Consider the following 15,310-nt stretch of genomic DNA (forward strand, 5'->3'; position numbering starts at 1 on the left):
GTAATAATGTATAATTATATATATGTAATAATATATAATTATATATATAGATATATACACACACTATAATAGCTTTCTTTCACACAAATAACTTTTACTAATGGATGGTCAATTTCGCCAAAAACTCAAGACAAGTGTATTAGAAGCAGCATTTAGTTTGCTAGGTAGTAGCAGACATCGTGCCTAGATGTGATCATAGCTATCTAAATCCACTATTGTTGCAATATTGAAAGATAACATTCATTTAGCCATCAATCTCTTTTATTTTCGTATTCTTCTTCATCAGTGGAATCAAACCCCTCAGACAATAAAGCTCCGTTACCTTCGTCACTACTTTCCAAAATTGCTGCAACTTCAGAAGCTGTAAACTTGTTGCACATTTTAACTAGCTAGCTAGATGTCAATTGAATGGGAAAGGAAATATTTCCGACATGAATGGTAAAGCCTTCGTGGTTTTATGATTGTTTATTTGTTAGCTTCACACAAATTGACACACAAATTAATCAGTTACACATGGTGGGATGGATGAGTTCTGAATGACAAACAAACACACGAATCATATGGTGAGAGGCATATGATGTGAATCTTAACCACATCTAACATAACCACATCAACCATATCTAACCTCTGTTAGGTTCTTTATTCTTATTATCTAAAAATTAAAAGGGCACAGATTCAAGAATGTTTGAACCATATTTTTTCTTATTTCAAAGATATTAATAAAAACATTGCAAAACATTTAAAAAATGTGTTGGCACATGCATCAACTACCAAGGGTTAACTAGGAGAAGATGGAAAGGACTTTGGTAAGGACAAACTGAAGAAAAAAGACATTAGCTAAGTAGCTAGCAAACAATAACTAGCTAATGTTATCTTCACAGCTAAAACAATTTCAAAATTACAAGGGCACATTGCATTCAGGGATCAGCATGGAATGACATGATGGAATGAATGATGGAATGACATTATGAGCTTAGGGTCTAAGATCTGCCTGTCTGGAATGTATCTTTTCTCCTTGGGCCTGTACCACTCACAATCTACCAGGTATTGCAATCCTCAGCAGCACCTTTTGGAATCCAATGGCACGTTCACTGTGTAGGCTGACACCCCCCTTGATGTTCCAGGGAAGCAGAGGGCTGGAAGGCAAGCTGGCTTTGTACAGGGGACATGCAGTGACAGGCTTAATGAATGACACAGGGAAGATGTACGACATCCAGCTACCTACAGGTAGGTTAACCAGGTAGGTGACTTAATTTATTCTTTCTTTGATGGTATAGGGTGCAACATACCTGGAGGTGACTTTACTGCTGGGGTCCATCTGACTGTCTCTAATGGCCACTCATTCAAGATTTCCCAGCTATTACATGGTGGTCTCTCCCCATCATTCAGTCTTCCTATAAATGTCAATAGCTCTGTTGTGGCAGCAATGTATCTCCTCCTAGACTGACTGGCTGTCCTGGTACCAGGTCTGCACTGCAGGGAGACAAGAATTGGGCATATTCCAGGGTTACAGCAGGGGCTGGAATCCCAAGACTCACTCAAATGGAGTGAGTCCAATGGACAAGTGCCACAGGGAGTTTTGGCTGTACTCCTCCCAGGACAGGTATGTGCTCCAAGTGTCTGGGTGCTCTTAACAGTGCAGGCAGAGGAATTATTGGATTATCCTTTAAACCTCTTCCTTGGCCTGTGAGTGGTACCCATATTTTAGACTGTTAATTGCATCCCTCTATTGGAGACGGTGTCCTCCAATAGGCAGAACTGGCAGAAGACATGATGATAGAGTGGGATGATTGTTTCAAGGGTTGTTGGGAGAGCTGGGAGACAAATGAATTGCACCATTTTGGAATAGGAATCGACCACAGAGAGAATGGTTGTGTTACACTGAGATATTGGGAGATCATTGATGAAATCAGCTGCCACATGGGAGCATGGTCTCTCTGGAATGATCAACTTACTGTAGGAGAATGGCATGAGTGCATACAGTTCAGGAAGCCACATAAACCACGTCCCACTGCATGAAGGGCTACCAGCAGTGGGTAGTCAGTAGCTGTCTGGTGCATGTCCTGCCTGGATGAATGGTCCCCAGAGAGGTGTGGAGTTTGCACATTCAACAACGTGCTTGAGGTCCCATTTGATGACCCCCAGGAAGCATGAGGATGGGTTCCTGACTAGTGGGGAGGTTTTTGGGTTGAACTGTTGCAAAAGTCAGCCAAAATTGATATTAGTTGGAATCCAGCCAATAGGTGATGGTGAAGTTGAATCTGGAGAAGAACATGGACTTTCTGACCTGCCAAGAGTTCAGGCATTTGGTGGTTTGGAGATACTGGAGGTTTTTATGATCCATTATGACCTCAAACCGATGTTGGGTAACTTCCAACCAGTGCCCCCATTCCTTTAACACTAGTTTTATGGCCAGTTCTCTGTCCCACTTACCACAATTTCTCTCAGTCACTGTCACTGTGTGCTGGTCTTCAGAAGATTTTGCCTTGTTTTTAGGCAACCAAAAATGGTACACTCCACATACCTTATTTTAGAACCACACTTACACACCTACCACACCTACACTCCCAAGGACATTCAATATGAAACGTCTTACCACCTCATCTAAAAAACTGCAGTAGTCTTTTCATCTTAAAAAATGTCAAAGCTCATCTACTTTTACAATAACAAACTCCTATGTATTTGACCTATCTCTGTGTTTTTACTTCAATTCCTGGAAAAGTACATTGCACACTCACAACGTCAAAATAATACATAAAGACTTCTCACATGTTCAGAAAAACGTCTGCCAAAATTCTGCCAAATTAAATGTCTCAAGGGTAAAGAATGTGCAGACAAAAAGAAAAAGAGAAGTAAACACGAGTCACCAACTGAAGTGAAAATAAAATCTAAACTGAACAAAGTGCACTAACTACAACAAAAGAAGCCAACATAACATTAATGATCAACAAACATACAAAGTCATACAAAGTAAATAGGCTTAAATAAGATAACGATGATCTTATTTAATATAATGACGTTATAACTCTCAGGTGTTGTTCCTGATAGACAACACACACCACTGCGGGAGGTGTGGACAAACAGAACAATGACATGTGTAAGCACAAGAGAAACATAAACAAAGTCCATGTGTTCACCACCACTGAATGCTGGTAGCTCTTGGCAGGACAACATCATGACAACATGTAACAAATATGGGGAAAGAGGACTAGTTAGTAAGTTTTTGCGAGTTACTTTACATTGCAAAACCTTTTAATTGCAGATATTTTAGAACAGAGAAATACAGAATTTGACAAAATATTTTTCAAAATATCCTGTCCATCACTTGTCTAATAGAGGACACAAGCTTGAAGCCTAAATGGCCTGCATTTGTTGATTTTTTAAAAAAGTTAAGTTTTAAAATGTAAAATTACTCTAAATTATTAAACATTATAGATTAAAGTCACACTAGACAAAAAGTAAAATTAATAATTAGCTAGTACATGGACTAATACCTCACTTAATCAGTACTTTACCCATTAGTTGCTTTTTATTGTTCTTCTCTGGTTTCAGTATGATTACGTAACACTTTGGAAGAAATATACAGAATAACAAACCAAAACTTGAGGCAAGAATAGCAAATATCTCCACAGCTACAGTGAATTTTCCAGGAGAGCTGACGTAAGCTGGAATAAAGGTGATCCAAACTGCACAGAATATGAGCATGCTGAATGTGATGAATTTGGCTTCATTAAAGTTATCAGGCAACTTCCGTGCTAGAAAAGCCAAAACAAAACACAAGAGAGCCAGGAATCCTATGTAACCCAGTACAGCCCAGAAACTTATGATTGAACCCACATTACATTCTAGAATAATCTTTTCTTTGTAGTGCTTCAAATGTTTGATTGGAAAAGGAGGGGAAATTTTTAACCAAAGCACACAAATAAGGACCTGTATGAGAGTGAAAACAAGAACACTGAGTCTCTGCTGTGGAGGCCCAAACCATTTCATGACATTACTGCCTGGAAGTGTAGCCCTGAAGGCCATTAACACCACTATTGTTTTCCCCAGAACACAGGAGATGCAGAGGACGAAGGTGATCCCAAACGCTGTGTGGCGCAGCATACAGGACCACTCAGAGGGCCGACCAATGAAAGTAAGTGAACAGAGGAAACACAGAGTCAGAGAGAAGAGCAGCAGGAAGCTCAGCTCTGAGTTGTTGGCTTTGACTATTGGAGTATTTTTATATCTAAAGAATATGACTCCTATTACGATTGTCATAGATGCACCCATAATAGATAAAGCTGTTAGCAAAGATCCCATAGTTTCCTCATAGGACAGATATTCAGTTTCCTTCTTTATACATTCATCCCTCAGTGTATTTGACCAGTAGTCTTGATAGCACTTTTCACATATTATGGAATCTGTCATGAAGGAAGAGAAAAATAAAGCAATTTTTTTAAATACACTGAGAAATTAGGAACACTGTTAATGGTTTTGGAACTATAAGATGTGGCAGATTAAGAAAGGTACTTTGTTGTTATTACAAAAATCTATCTCCCGATATCTCCTAAAACAAAGAGAACAATGTTTATCCTCTGAACAGTTGAGACTTAATTATCACAAGACTACTAGTAAATTTATGTTAACAGTACTGAAAATATTTTAGGTTTGGTTACACTTTCGCAGCATTTTGTACCTGTCACATTACTGATCTCTCCTTCTGCACATGGAATACAGTCAAAGCAGCACACAGGCTTTCCTTTCTGCACAGCCTTCCTGGTGCCTGGAGGGCAGTTTTCACTACACACAGATATGGGGACCTATAATCAAGGAAAATATTTAAGTACCTAAATACTATATAATGCATTATTTGCTAGTAATAAATGCACAGCTATAAAAACTGACACTTAATGAGGAATCACCTGATTGGTATCTTGTGCCCATAGAACAGAGGCCACATTTACTGCTAATCGATTGTGAGCAGAGAAAGTGGAATCATAAAATCCAACAGTGACAAATACAAGCTCATCTTTACTTGTTTGCCAATTTATTATCTCATATCTTGCAACAGGGTCACCATTTTCATCAAAATAAACTTCTTCACCCATTTTGGTTTTGAAATGCACTGTTTTGAGGTGTTCTAGAAACTAACATCATATGTAAACGTTATAGGTTATTAAAAGTATTATTATTTAAAAAGTCATTTTGCATTAAAGTTAAATACATATGTTTGGCTTGTTACTTAAGTTAGTACTTGAAATAGTGTTACCGCCTAAGAAGTGCCAAAGCTTAAGTGTTACATTTGTGCTTTAAGAGGCTTTTAACTCACTGTAACAGGATCAGGCTGCTTGTTTGTTGGACATGTTTCTTTACAGCCCAAAAGGTCATGTAGGGCATGGGCAATAGCATAAACTCCTTTATACACATTATTGAAAATTGGCATCAGGTTCATGTCAGTGAAGGGGTTTTCAGTCTCTGAAAGTTTCTCTTCACCTGTGCACACTGGCAAATCATTGGCATCATTCTGCTTTGTATATCTACAATTAAACAAAGCTTCCCAGAATTTTGTAAAAATGGCACTTCCTGCAGTTTTCAGTGGATTTATATTCAGAATAAAATCCTTCAAACCTGTCACCTCAGTTTTGGTGATAGCCAGCCCTATGGCTCCTTGCAACATCTTGTGCTTATCTATTGATGCCAATTCTGGGTCAAAGATCCAGGCCTCTGTTCCCACCCACTGGTATCCAGTGATATTGTGTTCCAAAAACAAATCCAACAAAACCGCTAAGTCCAAGGTGTCCAGAAACCCCACTATCACACGAGAAGTGGAGATTTTGATCTGTTCAATGATTCTCAAAACTTTCCCATGAGAATATGTCCTAAAAAATGGAAGTGAATATTCTAAGCATATGCCCAACTGCTCTGCAACTGTAGTGAATGCAGCCATCCCATTATTGCCATAGTCATCATCACTTCTTATTGCTCCCACCCAGGTCCAGCCAAAGTGCCTGACCATTTCTGCCAGTGCTCTGCTCTGGTGGTAATCACTGGGAATAGTGCGCAGAAATGAGGGATATTTCCTTTTGTCACTGAGACATTCACATGTGGAATAGTGACTGATCTTTAAAAAAAAACACATTCACTGTGGTATCTCAGGCATTATGATTAATGATGACTTTTTGTTTACCATCTATCAACTTTTATAACATCATATAACATTTCTATCATATAAAATGCATATAAAATATGTTCAGTCATGAACATGTGCACAAAATGTCAACTGCCTTAACAGCATATATACATGTAAATCAGTTATTTCTTATCTTTGATTCTCATAACCTTTTAAATAGCTGCATTCATGCTGATTTATAATAGTTCTTACTAATGGAATGCTGAAAGGTCCAATAGTCTTCGTAACGGCCATGGACACTGATGAGTACGACTCTCCTATTATGGCTTGTACTTGTGCAGGCTTTGTGCAGGGCTCATCCAAGACTGAGTTTTCATTTCCATTCATAAGTGCCATGGCCATTCTGACCCCCACTGCTGTAGAACCACAGGTGTCATAGATTTTGTAGCCCAATGAGACACCAGGCAGTAAAGAGGAACTGTTGTTGATCTCCTCTATTGCAAAGATCAAGGACTGTGAATACTGGAAGGCTCTGAAATTAAGACTTGTTAGAAAACATTAAAGAGAAATAAGATATCATTTTAGGATGAAATCTTAAAATTAAAACTCTGCAATTATACGTGCTTCATGAGAGTGTTTAATAAAAATAAAGTCTGAAATAATTATTTTCTCATTTTGCTTACCTCATGCACTTTAATGGAGATGGTGTGACTGAATACGACAAGTTTGAGTTCTCCCATTTGCTATGAAAGGGGAAAATCCCTGCAACTATGATATGGCCATCCTTTGATAGTTGTGGGTATACAGACTCTCCTCGCAAGGCACAAGCAGTCTCATTAGCTTTGGAAAATTTGATTATAGCCATTACCACATGTACAAAGGCAAAAACAGGCTCCATCCACCTATATAGCTGAAGAATAGAAATAATGGGTTAAGAGCGTTTGGCAGGTGTGTTGTGTCAGTTGGTTGAACAGGAAGGATTTGTGCTATTTATACAGGTAGAAGGGCATATTCTCTATGGTAAACTGTTACTGGTGCCCTGCCATCAGAGGAGGGTAGACGTTTAAATGCAAGTAATGCTGCTGCAATTAATTGTATCTAAAATGTTACACTTTGAATTAAAGCTGCAAGATGATAGTTTTATGGAGTTGGTGACCATTCTGGTGAAAATATGTAATTGCATAAAATGATAATTACATTTAAATTGAAAAAACTTGGTAAGAACTCTGTGATGGAAAGTCTTCTGAGGACATAAGTGAATTATTTACTGTTCATCATATCCTTATCAGTTCATGTTGGATTTACATTATCAATGGTTACAATTTTTTATATTGACAACATAGTTTGTTGTGTGTAGTTATGGATAATCTATGTACCTGTAATGAATGCACACACGTAGAAGAACATCCAGTTGCAGAGGTTTTATTTTAGCAACCAAATTATTACGTGCAGTAAGACAGGTAAGCGTGGTCAGGTCGGTCCGAGGTCGATGCACAGGTACCGTTCAGGAGGTGTCCGAGGGTCAGGCAGGAGACGAGGTCTAATAAGCAAGCAGGAGTCAATAACCGGGAAAGCACACAGGATGAGGAAATGCTCAGTACGCCACATAGGAGCAATACTTTGCGACTAGTATACGAGGAGGAGAAGCTTATAAAGGGGTAGGTAATGAGGGGAATAGTAATCAGGTGTGCACTAGAATTCTGGTGAGTCAGATCGGGGGTGTGTGCGAGTGGGCATGGCTGTGCCATGATGGTTGTTCCTGGGGTTCTTAACATTACACAGACAACAAGTAAATGCTTATATCTGAATAAATACTATGTCAGTGTTGTTTTAAATCCATAAATTAACTGGAGAGAGGATAAAAACAAATCACTTAATTACCCAATTAACATTTCACGTATCCAATACTGTTCAAGTATGAAAACCTGAGTTATTTTTTTTTAAGCTATGCTACTCTAATGAGTTGTACATAAAACATTACACTTTGAATTAAAGCTGCACCATCATAGGTTTAGGGAATTATTAATCATATCCTTCTCAGTATAAATTTGGATTTGCATTTGAGACCTTTCAAATGCATATATGTTTGAAAATAAAACATGTATTTACCAAGTACTATGTTAAACTTTAGCTATAAGAGTGATTGATCAATCTGACAGTGACAATATAAACTCAGGGTCTAAGATCCAACTGGCTGGCACCCAACTTTTCTCCGTGGGCCTGTACCGCTTCCAGTTCACCAGATTTTACAAACCTCAACAGCAAAATCCAACAGCATGTATCTCATGTAGGCTGGCAGCCCCTTGATATCCCATGGAAGCAGAGCACTGAAAGGCAAGCTGGCTTTGTTCAGTGGACATGCAATGACAGGCTTAAGGAGTGACACATAAAAGATGGAAGACACCTGGCTACCCACAGGTAGGTTGACCTGTTAGGTGACTTAATTTATTCTTTCTTTAATGGTATAGGGTTCAACATACCTGGTGGTGACTTTATTGCTGGGACCCTTCTGATTGTCTCATTTCATGACTTCAAATTTGAATGGAACTGAATGATTTTGTAATCAAGGTCAGGACAGTTTTGCTGGTGTGGATGATTTCCACACAGTGGTATTACAAATGTCTCACATCAATATCAGAACACTTCATTAACCAGTCATTACTCTCTGATGTATTATCTGATTAACTGAAATGGGCAACAGTTATCCCATTATATAAAATTGATGACCTCACAGTATTTTCTAATTTACAGACCTATATTTTTTTCTTTGTATTTCCACAGACTTTCTAAAGAGATGCGTACAATGAGCTCACCAACCATGTTAATACATTCAATTTGCTATCTGTGCGTGATATGCTTTCTGGGAAAATCATTCTACCTCCAAGGTTTTGGTCCAGTTAACTCAGAAGATTTTCTGTGTGCTTGGTAATAATGAAATAACTATTAGAATATAGACTCTTTATTGACCTAGGTAAAGTATTTGATACAGTTAACAACAGTGTTCTTGGACAGATGCTACAGTATTATGGCATTAAAGACGTGGATCTAGAATGGTTCCAAATGTATTTATCATATAGAAAATATTGTGTGTCAATGCAAAACTCTTGATCTAGCTTCATTATCATAAAATGTGGTATTCCATCATAAAATGTGGGATCAATACAGGGACCAATATTGTTTTTAATATACGTTAATTGTCTTTATTTGGCAGCAAAGAATGGTTATCTTGTTTACTGATGACAACAATATTTTTATCTGATAAAGACCACCATAAATCAATTACATCTTTACTGAATTATCCAACACTGATCTAAGGTTCAAAACAAACAAACTGTCCTTCATTATTAAAAGGTACACACATGATGTTCAATCCCAAAATTCTAAAAAGGCAATTATATACCTCCACCAGTCTGTATATCCTGTCATACAATAATGTATGTCTAATGTACCAATTTTTTTGGCATACTCATAGATGATAAACTCTGCTGGAAAGAGCACATTAATTTCCAACAAAAAAGCAAAAATATTGGTGTTATTAGAAGAGTTGAATTTCTTCTGCCAAAATCTGTACTACTTAACCTGTATTATGCATTGATTTATCCATTTTGTGTGTGTGTGTGTGTGTGTGTGTGTGTGTGTGTGTGTGTGTGTGTGTGTGTGTGTGTGTGTGTGTGTGTGTGTGTGTGTGTGTGTGTGTGTGTGTGAGATTTATACTGACCCTTCTTCTATGTTGACTAACTGAAACTATTTCTTGTTGTCGGGTATTGTTTATTACACTGATGTTGACTAACAAATTCTTGTACTTATTGTTTATTGCACTTATCAATGTCTATGATAGAGCTTATGTATTTTGTACTTCTAGATATCAACATTGATCCCTGTATTTCTACAGTATTCTAGATCTTTGGTATATTGGATTCTAACCTACTGTACTGGCTAGGAAGTATTCTATGAGTAAATGACAAAGAACTTTTGTAATTCACTCTGGATAAGAGCATCTGCTAATTACCATAAGTGTAAATGTGCTAAACCATTAGAGCTTCACATGGGGCTCAGCCAACTCACTTCATACCAGAAACAACATCTCATAATTATAAGACATCTGACATGTTCAGAAAAATTTCCATCAAATCCGACCCAACTTTTGAATGAATATTCCAAGCTTTACACAGTGATTTACTACAGCAGAAGGACACTATATTTTAGCAGATATTTTTTTCCTCTTGACTGGAACAGGTCTTACTTTTGTCCTGCTTTAAACTGATGCTATATATTAGTTTTAAATGAGAAACTATACATTGTTTTGTTACAAGCTATGTGACTCTTCTATTATTAAATGTGTCATGGACAAAGAACAAGCAGACAAAAAGAAAGAGAACAACTGAAACAATTAATGAAAATAATGAAAATTAACATAGTGTGCTACCTACAACAAAAGAAGCCAGTATAACGTTAATGATCGACAAATGCTCATATGACCTAAACAGTCTTAAATAAAATACAATATAATGACATAATATCTCTCAGCTGGTGTTGTTCCTGATAGACAACACACCACTGAGGGAGGTGTGGACAAACGGAGCATTGACATGTGTAAACACAAGAGAAACATAAACAAAGTCCATGTGTTCACCACCGCTGAATGCCAGTAACTGTTGGTAGGGGGAAAACACAATGACATGTAATGAATATAGGGGAAAAGGACTAGTTAATCAATTTTGACAGTCAATTTACATTGCAAAACATTTTTATTTGAATATATTTTAGAACACAGAAATACAGAACTTGACAAAAAGTTTTTGAAAATATCCTGTCCATCATCTGTATAATAGAGAACCAAAACTTAAGGCCTAAATGGCCTGCATTTGTTGATTTTTTTAGAAGTTAAAAACATAGCTTACCATTTTAAAAATATAAAATTACTCAAAATTATTGAACAGTAAAGATGAAAGTCGTGCTGGATATGCTTTATAAAATGTCCAATTAATAATTAGCTAGAACATAAACTATTACCTCACTTAATCGGTACTTTACCCATTAGTTGCTTTTTATTGTTCTTCTCTGGTTTCAGTATGATTATGTAACACTTTGGAAGAAATATACAGAATAACAAACCAAAACTTGAGGCAAGAATAGCAAATATCTCCACAGCTACAGTGAATTTTCCAGGAGAGCTGACGTAAGCTGGAATAAAAGTGATCCAAACTGCACAGAATATGAGCATGCTGAATGTGATTAATTTGGCTTCATTAAAGTTATCAGGCAACTTCCGTGCTAGAAAGGCCAAAACAAAACATAAAAGAGCCAAGAATCCTATATAACCCAGGACAGCCCAGAAACCTATGGTTGAACCCAAATGACATTCAAGAATGATCTTTTCTTTGTAGTGCTTTAGATTTCTAAACGGGAAAGGAGGGGAAATTGTTAACCAAAGCACACAAATAAGGACCTGTATGAGAGTGAAAGCAAGAACACTGAGTCTCTGCTGTGGAGGCCCAAACCATTTCATGACATTACTGCCTGGAAGTGTAGCCCTGAAGGCCATTAACACCACTATTGTTTTCCCCAGAACACAGGAGATGCAGAGGACGAAGGTGATCCCAAACGCTGTGTGGCGCAGCATACAGGACCACTCAGAGGGCCGACCAATGAAAGTAAGTGAACAGAGGAAACACAGAGTCAGAGAGAAGAGCAGCAGGAAGCTCAGCTCTGAGTTGTTGGCTTTGACTATTGGGGTATTTTTATATCTAAAGAATATGATTGCTGTTATTGTTGTCATAAGTGCTCCAATAATAGAAAAAAATGTTAGCAAAATTCCCATTTTTTCCTCATAGGAGAGATATTCGATTTGTTTCTTTACACATTCATCCCTGTGAGGATTTGACCAGTAGTCCTGATAGCATTGTTCACATTGAACAGAATCTGTTATGGAGTTGGAGAAAGAAATAGATGTTACATGTGTAAAGGTAAATTCAGCACAGTGCAGTTTAGGTGTGACAGTTTAAGGAAGCTACTTTGTTACTGCTAGAACATTCAACTATTTGTTCATGTACCGAAATAAAAAAATTCTAGACTTCAGAATTCTAGACTTCTAGAGTTTCAGCAAAGGTTTTTGTTGTTTTTTTGGTTTATTGTTTGTTTTAATCACAGCAGTATCAAACATACCAAAAGTATTTTATGTTAGCCTTTTGATGTATTTTTGTACCTGTTATATTACTGATCTCTCCTTCAGCACATGGTATACAATCATAGCAGCAGACAGGCCTTCCCTTCTGCACAGCCTTCCTGGTGCCTGGAGGGCACCTTTCACTGCACACAGATGTTGGGACCTACAATCAAGGGAAATATTTAATTGCCTGAATAAGATTTTACTGTTTATTTAACTACTTTCTTCAAATTCACATATCAATGATATCTATTTGAGGGGTCCTTTAATTAAGGCTAAGGTACAATTCTTACCTTATTACTATTTTGTGCCCACACAATAGAAGACAAGTTTGGTGTTAAAAAGTGTCGACTGTTAACACTGGTACCTATGATCATGGAATATTTTATATCTAAAAAATATTAAATGAAAGTATTTTGATTTAGATTAAATAATAATTATATATATATATATATATATATATATATATATATATATATATATATATATATATATATATATATATATATATATATATATACAAAACCAGGTTATTTCATAACCCTGACTGATAACTTCAAATAACAGTATGTAAGAACTTATGGTCTATAAAAAATGCTTTTTTTCCTTACATGATTGGTATTTTGCGCCCACACTATCGAGGCCATGTTTACCACTAATCGACTGTGAGCAGGGAAAGTGGAGTCATAAAGTCCAACAGAAACAAACTTATGTTGCTGATCTTTACTTGTTTGCCAGTTTATGATGTCATATCTTGCAGCAGGGTCACCATTTATATCGAAATAAACCTCTTCACCCATTTTGGTATTGAATTGCACCCTTTTGAGGTGCTCTAGAAACTAACAAAATAAAGTTTGTGTTAATTAACATTTAGTTATTAAAATAGATGTACAGAATGGAACATTATACTCTTAATCAAAATTTAGTACGTTGGATGGTTATTAGAATTAGTGCTAGAAGTGTATCAAAAGTGTCAGAAGCTAAATTGCAACAACATTGCTTCAACAAACTATTAACTCACTGTGAGAGGATGAGGCTGCTTTTTTGTAGAACATGTTTGTTTACAGCCAAGAAGGCCATGTAGGGTATGAGCAATAGCATAAACCCCTTTATACACGTTACTGAGAATTGGCAGTAGGGACATGTCAATAAAAGTATTTTCCATTTCAGAAGGTTTCTCTTCACCTGTGCACACTGGTAAATCAGTGGCATCATTCTGCTTTGTATATCTACAATTAAACAAAGCTTCCCAGAATTTTGTAAAAATGGCATCGCCTGCAGTTTTCAGTGGATATACATCTAGAATGAACTCCTTCAGACCATTCACATTTGTTTTAGGGATAGCCAGCCCTATGGCTCCTTGTAATATCTTGTGCTTATCCACTGTGGCCAATACTGAGTCAGAGATCCAGCCTTCAGTGCCTACCCATTGGTATCCAGTGATATTGTGCTCAATAAATATATCCAGCAATATTTCTAAATCCCAATGAGCAAGAAACCCCACTATAACTCGGGAAGTGGAGCTTCTTATCTGCTCAATGATTGTCAGAACTTTTTCCTGTGAGTATGTTTTAAAAAATGGAAGAGAATATTCTAAGCATATGCCCAACCCCTCTGCAACTTCAGTAAATGCAGCCATGCCACTGTTTCCATAGTCATCGTCTCTTCTTATTGCTCCCACCCAGGTCCAGCCAAAGTGCCTGACCATTTCTGCCAGTGCTCTGCTCTGGTGGTAATCACTGGGAATAGTGCGCAGAAATGAGGGATATTTCCTTTTGTCACTGAGACATTCACATGTGGAATAGTGACTGATCTAAACAAACAAACAAACAAACAAACAAAAAACACATTTACTCTGGAATCTCATGCATTATGATTAATGATGACTTTTTTGTTTACCATATATAAACTTTTATAACACCACATAACATTTAAATGGTCTAAAATCCATATAAAATATGTTCAGTCATGAACATGTGCACTAAATGTCAACTGCCTTAACAGCACATTCAAATGTAAATCAGTTATTTCATTTATTTGATTCTCATAACCTTTTAAATAGCTGCATTCATGCTGATTTAAAATAGTTGCTTGAGCTCTTACTAATGGAATGCTGAAAGGTCCAATAGTCTTCGTAACGGCCATGGACACAGATGAGTATGACTCTCCTATTATGGCTTGTACTTGTGCAGGCTTTGTGCAGGGCTCATCCAAGACTGTGTTGTCATTTCCATTCATAAGTGCCATGGCCATTCTGACCCCCACTGCTGTAGAACCACAGGTGTCGTAGATTTTGTAGCCCAGTGAGACACCAGGCAGTAAAGAGGAACTGTTGTTGATCTCCTCTACTGCAAAGATCAATGACTGTGAATACTGGAAGGCTCTGAAATCAAGACTGATTTAAAAAATTAATAGATAAATACAAATATATTATTTCAGAATAAAACATTTAATGGTTTTTCTCTTATACTGCTTACCTCTTGCACTTCAGTGGAGGTGGTGTGACCAAATACGAAAAGTCTGTGATCTCCCAACTGCTATGAAAAGGGAAAATCCCTCCAACTATGATATCACCATCCTTTGATAGTTGTGGGTATGCAGACTCTCCTCTCAGGGTACAAGCAGTCCCATTAGATCTGGAGAAATTGATGATGGCCATTACCACATGCAGGATAGCAAAGAAAGGCTCCATCCACATGCAGACTTGAATTAATGGTTGAGTTTCTTCATAAGGGATAATGTTTCAGCAAGTTGAACAGGAAGGAGTTGTGGTATTTATACAGATGGAAATGCAGATCCTCTAGGGTAAAGTTTTACTAGTGGGCCAAAGTCTAAAGAGGTGTGATTTTGAAATGTGAGTTGCCTGAAACGGAGAGGTAGACTTTATGGTGTTCTTTAACTGACTTGTAGTTTTTGGTAGTTGTCCTGTTTATTTTTTGCTTTTTCTTTTGTTTGATAAAAACAGTATGTCAGTTTTATGATCTCTCTAATGCTTATGTCTTCCATTTTTCAGATCTTCACGTATCATCTAA

General features: G+C 37.1%; 2 protein-coding genes across 2 annotated transcripts; both read right to left on the reverse strand.

Moving 5' to 3' along the window:
* Window positions 1-3,163: 3,163 nt before the first annotated feature.
* Window positions 3,164-7,619, reverse strand: LOC113592362 (extracellular calcium-sensing receptor-like). The gene is made up of 7 exons (XM_035525257.2): window positions 7,489-7,619; window positions 6,796-7,022; window positions 6,365-6,656; window positions 5,312-6,103; window positions 4,905-5,129; window positions 4,679-4,802; window positions 3,164-4,403 (listed from the first exon to the last, which is right to left on the reverse strand). Exons 2-7 carry the CDS (start codon window positions 7,008-7,010, stop codon window positions 3,496-3,498), a joined length of 2,556 nt encoding a protein of 851 aa, XP_035381150.2. The 5' UTR covers window positions 7,011-7,022; window positions 7,489-7,619; the 3' UTR covers window positions 3,164-3,495.
* Window positions 7,620-10,932: 3,313 nt separating this feature from the next.
* Window positions 10,933-14,999, reverse strand: LOC113592357 (extracellular calcium-sensing receptor-like). The gene is made up of 6 exons (XM_027033227.3): window positions 14,756-14,999; window positions 14,382-14,673; window positions 13,300-14,091; window positions 12,890-13,117; window positions 12,318-12,441; window positions 10,933-12,034 (listed from the first exon to the last, which is right to left on the reverse strand). The coding sequence occupies exons 1-6, from the start codon at window positions 14,974-14,976 to the stop codon at window positions 11,127-11,129; spliced, it is 2,565 nt and encodes an 854-aa protein (XP_026889028.3). The 5' UTR covers window positions 14,977-14,999; the 3' UTR covers window positions 10,933-11,126.
* Window positions 15,000-15,310: the final 311 nt, after the last annotated feature.

Source organism: Electrophorus electricus, chromosome 6 (genome assembly GCF_041902795.1).
Source record: "Electrophorus electricus isolate QZ-2024a chromosome 6, ASM4190279v1, whole genome shotgun sequence".
NCBI lineage: Eukaryota > Metazoa > Chordata > Actinopteri > Gymnotiformes > Gymnotidae > Electrophorus > Electrophorus electricus.

Bases quoted from the DNA above. Each gene is read 5' to 3' on its own strand.
- LOC113592362 (XM_035525257.2), bottom strand. From the start codon at position 7,010: ATGGAGCCTGTTTTTGCCTTTGTACATGTGGTAATGGCTATAATCAAA. The intron at 6,657-6,795 runs GTAAGCAAAATG...TTTTCTAACAAG, and splicing joins TCTCCATTAAAGTGCATGAG to TCTTAATTTCAGAGCCTTCC. The intron at 4,803-4,904 runs GTGATTCCTCAT...CCTTGATTATAG, and splicing joins GGGCACAAGATACCAATCAG to GTCCCCATATCTGTGTGTAG.
- LOC113592357 (XM_027033227.3), bottom strand. From the start codon at position 14,976: ATGTGGATGGAGCCTTTCTTTGCTATCCTGCATGTGGTAATGGCCATC. The intron at 14,092-14,381 runs GTAAGAGCTCAA...TTGTTTGTTTAG, and splicing joins GACCTTTCAGCATTCCATTA to ATCAGTCACTATTCCACATG. The intron at 12,035-12,317 runs GTACAAAAATAC...ACTCCATAACAG, and splicing joins AGAGATCAGTAATATAACAG to ATTCTGTTCAATGTGAACAA.